The sequence below is a fragment of the Malus domestica genome, chromosome 13 (assembly GCF_042453785.1).
Source record: "Malus domestica chromosome 13, GDT2T_hap1".
Taxonomy (NCBI): domain Eukaryota; kingdom Viridiplantae; phylum Streptophyta; class Magnoliopsida; order Rosales; family Rosaceae; genus Malus; species Malus domestica.
In genome coordinates this window covers 12,110,211-12,111,852 of record NC_091673.1, presented here as the reverse complement: position 1 = coordinate 12,111,852, position 1,642 = coordinate 12,110,211, and the positions used below count along the sequence as shown (strand labels likewise).

General features: G+C 42.3%; 1 protein-coding gene across 1 annotated transcript; it reads right to left on the bottom strand.

Moving 5' to 3' along the window:
* Positions 1-246: 246 nt before the first annotated feature.
* On the bottom strand, positions 247-1,403 carry LOC103416760 (GATA transcription factor 15-like). Its single transcript, XM_029091851.2, has 3 exons — positions 959-1,403; positions 732-863; positions 247-648 (listed from the first exon to the last, which is right to left on the bottom strand). The coding sequence occupies exons 1-3, from the start codon at positions 977-979 to the stop codon at positions 391-393; spliced, it is 411 nt and encodes a 136-aa protein (XP_028947684.1). The 5' UTR covers positions 980-1,403; the 3' UTR covers positions 247-390.
* Positions 1,404-1,642: the final 239 nt, after the last annotated feature.

Below are 1,642 nucleotides of genomic sequence, written 5' to 3'. Positions count from 1 at the left end.
TGCCAAACAGAACAAATAGGCAAATTGCAGGAAAACATTCTCATTCAATACAAGATAACTTTCATTTTTCCACCTTTATGCTCGGTGGGTTGGTATTTGATGATGGGCCAAAAGGGGAAACATTCATGAAAGTGACCAAAAAATTCTTGCAAAATCCGCATAATATACCAAAATTAGTAGAATTATATGAGCAAATTAGAACAAGATCTTCCAAAATTCTACATTTGCTCGATCACTCTTAAAAAATAAAGAACAAAGTAAATTTCCACTAATAAAAGAGACAGGATAATAGAAGGGGGTGAAATTACACTGAAAATGGAGGTTAGAATTGCCATTGCACCCTAAAATTAATAACATTATTTATAACTTAATACTAACTCTAAAATAGGCTTAAGCATAGACAGAGCCATATGAGAGCGCCATCAGCAGCACCGCCGCTTGTTCTTCCTCGCCGAGCTTCCTCCGCTGCCTCTCCACCGTCGATCGCTGCATCAAAACCTCCCTTCCTAGAGCCAGCAGACGCTGCTTCAAGCCGTCACCGAGCTGCTTGTTCTTCTTGCCCTTTTTATCGTTGGGGTTTTCTTTGTTTAATCCCAAAATAGCCCTCCTTTTCTTCCTGCTTCTGATCCCGCATGCATTGCATAGCGACTGCAAAGCACAAATAAAAAATCAGAACACAACCCAAAATAGTAATTTCAAAAACATTCAGGGTTTATGGAAGGTGAAATGACCTTAGGGCCCGCCGGACCGCCTCTCCACAGAGGGGTTTTGGAGGTTCCGCAGTCGGCGCAGGTCTTCTTAAAGCCTTCCTCCGATGACGCAGCATCTGGGGTTTTGATAGTCATTTCCTCCGACTCCGATCCCTGTAAAAACACAGAAACCCGATCCGATCAGTAACTGTTCGGATCAAAACCGAAAATCCCAGATCAAATGAAAGCTCTGGATCAAATAAACTCACTTTATCGCTTGGATCCAACATTCTGTATGAGATATTTTGAAGATCTGAGACAAACCCAGTCGAGAAAAGATGGGAAATCGAACTGGGTCGCAATCAATTTGATCGATTGGTTTCTCGTGAAGTAAGAAACTTTAGTGACTCAGAAAACCCTAGCTATGGAAAAAACAGAGGAACCAGAAGGAAAGAGATCGATCACAAATCAGAAGCTGAGATCAAAAGTTCTTATAGAAAAGCTTTCCGAAAAAGCAGAGAGAAAAAAGAATGAGAAAAAAAGAGGAGGCTAGCAATGGAGGCGGGTGGTGATTGGGATGATAAGGCTAAACACTCGGACTAAACCGACATGCCGTGAGAGAAGGGAGAGAGAGAGAGAGAGAGAGAGCTGCGCAGTGAGCAGGCAAAATGAGGAAACAAACCGACACACTCACACCCGCCGCGCAGCAGATATAAAAATTGTAAAAGAAACCCTAGCCCGGGTAACCTGAAATGACGAAAATACCCACGGTTCGGGAAGAAACCACACATCCGATCCAACGGGAGCCAACCGCGCCAAAAGCTTTATGAATTGGGAAAAAAAAAAGGGCGCCATAAACTGGGTGGTAAAATTCAATTGGGTTTAGCATTTGGATTTTTTTGGGAACTTTAACGAAAAACTCCCGGTATTGTTCACTTTAACGAAAAATTATA